At 44.1% G+C, this 2,052-nt stretch overlaps 1 protein-coding gene across 1 annotated transcript; it reads right to left on the reverse strand.

Moving 5' to 3' along the window:
• Nucleotides 1-435: 435 nt before the first annotated feature.
• Nucleotides 436-1,714, reverse strand: LOC121966692 (diacylglycerol kinase iota-like; the record flags this gene model as incomplete). The annotated part of the gene is made up of 3 exons (XM_042516756.1): nt 436-789; nt 1,407-1,518; nt 1,641-1,714. Coding segments are annotated over 3 exons (390 nt in total), but the record flags the coding sequence as incomplete, so codon positions are not given.
• Nucleotides 1,715-2,052: the final 338 nt, after the last annotated feature.

Below are 2,052 nucleotides of genomic sequence, written 5' to 3' on the forward strand. Positions count from 1 at the left end.
TCAATCCGAGAAATGGCCTCAAGTCTTTGAAATGTCCTTAAATTCTAAAAATGTCCTCAGATCAAAGAAATTTCTTTAAATCATTGAGATGTCCTAAAATCCTAGAAATGTTCCAAAATCCTGGAAATCACCTAAAATCCTAAAAATGTTCTAAAATCTAAGATCCACCCTAAAATCATAGAAATGTCCCAAAATCCTGGAAACATCCTAAAATCCTAAAAATGTTCTAAAATCCAAGATCCACCCTAAAATCCTAGAACTGTTCCAAAATCAAAGAAATGTCCCTAAGTCCTAGAAATGTTCTAAATTTCTAAAAATGTCCTCAAATCCAAGAACTTTCTGAAAATCCTAGAAACATCCTAAAATCCTAGACACAAAAATATAATGATCTCATTAACCATGATGCATTGCTGCAGACTGAACTACCAGGCAGGATATAAAGGAGTTAAAACGGCACATTACAGTCCGGCTTGAATGAAGGACTTTTACTGGTAGTGGAGTATTCTGACAGTGTGGTAGTGGTACTTGTACCACAGTGGAGGATCTGCAGGTGTGTGTTGCAGAGTGTGTGAGACAGGTGTGTGTTTACTCGTTGAGGTGGGGCATGGAGATCCTCCTCTTGGCCTTCTGCACCATGTTGGCCTGGTTCCTCAGGTTGATGTGGATGATGGACGGGGCCAGTTTGCAGGGCTCCCCGTCCACCTGCATGGGGATGGACTTATAAGTGGTGAGCGTCACTTCTTTACACTGATGGAGCCGCTCGCCGTGACCGCCCACCTGCAGCGTGGCCTGGACACACACAACCACAGGACACCGTCAGCTGGAGCCGCTGTGAGGAGCCATCTAACTAAAGTCCTAGAAATGTCCTAAAAATCTAGAAATGTTCTAAAATCAAAGAAATGTCCAAAAATACAAGAAACGTCCTAAAATCCTGGGAATGTCCTAAAACTGAAGAAACTTCCAAAAATACAAGAACCGTCCTAAAATCATGGAGATGTTCAAAAATATGAACAATGTCCTGAAATCCTAAAAGGGTTCTTAAATCCTGGAAAAAACCCTGTATGGGGCTGCTTTGACTGGCCCCTGTCCCCCAGTCATTTTGCAAAAGTGTCCCCCAAACAGGGCAGGTTTGGTGTCCTTGGTATTATATTTGATTCTATATTAAAATGATGTGTTTAGCATTATGATATTTATAGGATAAATTCAATTAAATCAATTTAACTTAAATTAACTGATGTGGTCTGATGTGGTCTGATTTGGTCTGATTTGGTCTGAATTGGTGTGATAAGGTCTGAAGTGGTCTGTTGTGGTCTGATGAAGTGTGATGTGGTCTGAATTGGTGTGATAAGGTCTGAAGTGGTCTGTTATGGTCTCAAGTGGTCTGGTTGGTGCGGTTCAGAGCTCACCAGAGACGTCAGGGTGAATCCGATGACCTCGATGCAGCCGTCGTCATGACGCTGCGGCTCAAAGTCCTGATGTTCACCGGGGTGACCCCACGGCACGGTGCCGGCACAGTACCTGCAGCAGGCACGTGCACACACACACACACACACACACACACACACACACACACACACACGTTAACACTGTCACTAAAACGGCTCGGAGCTCTAAAGAGTCAGATTCTGAGCTCGGCGTACCGCGGGATGTTGAGGAAGAGCAGACACTGCAGCTTCAGGTCCTGGACTTTGGCTGTCAGGTCTGTACCGTCACACTGAGGAGGGAAACACACACACACACACACACACACACACACACACACACACACACACACACACACACACTCAGGGTCACACATACATGTACACAAACATGTACACACACAGTCAGTGTATCCTGCACCTAACTAAGTCCCTAATGTCTTAAAATAATAAAAACATCCAAAAATTCTGGAAATGTCTTAAAATCCTAGAAACATCCTAAAGTCCTCTTCTCACTGGTGAGAGAAACACACAGACTCAGGGTTGCACATACATGTACACACTCAGTACACGCTCAGTACACCCTCAGTACACGCTCAGTACACCCTCAGTACACCCTCAGTACACGCTC

This window comes from Plectropomus leopardus, unplaced genomic scaffold (assembly GCF_008729295.1).
Source record: "Plectropomus leopardus isolate mb unplaced genomic scaffold, YSFRI_Pleo_2.0 unplaced_scaffold25554, whole genome shotgun sequence".
NCBI lineage: Eukaryota > Metazoa > Chordata > Actinopteri > Perciformes > Serranidae > Plectropomus > Plectropomus leopardus.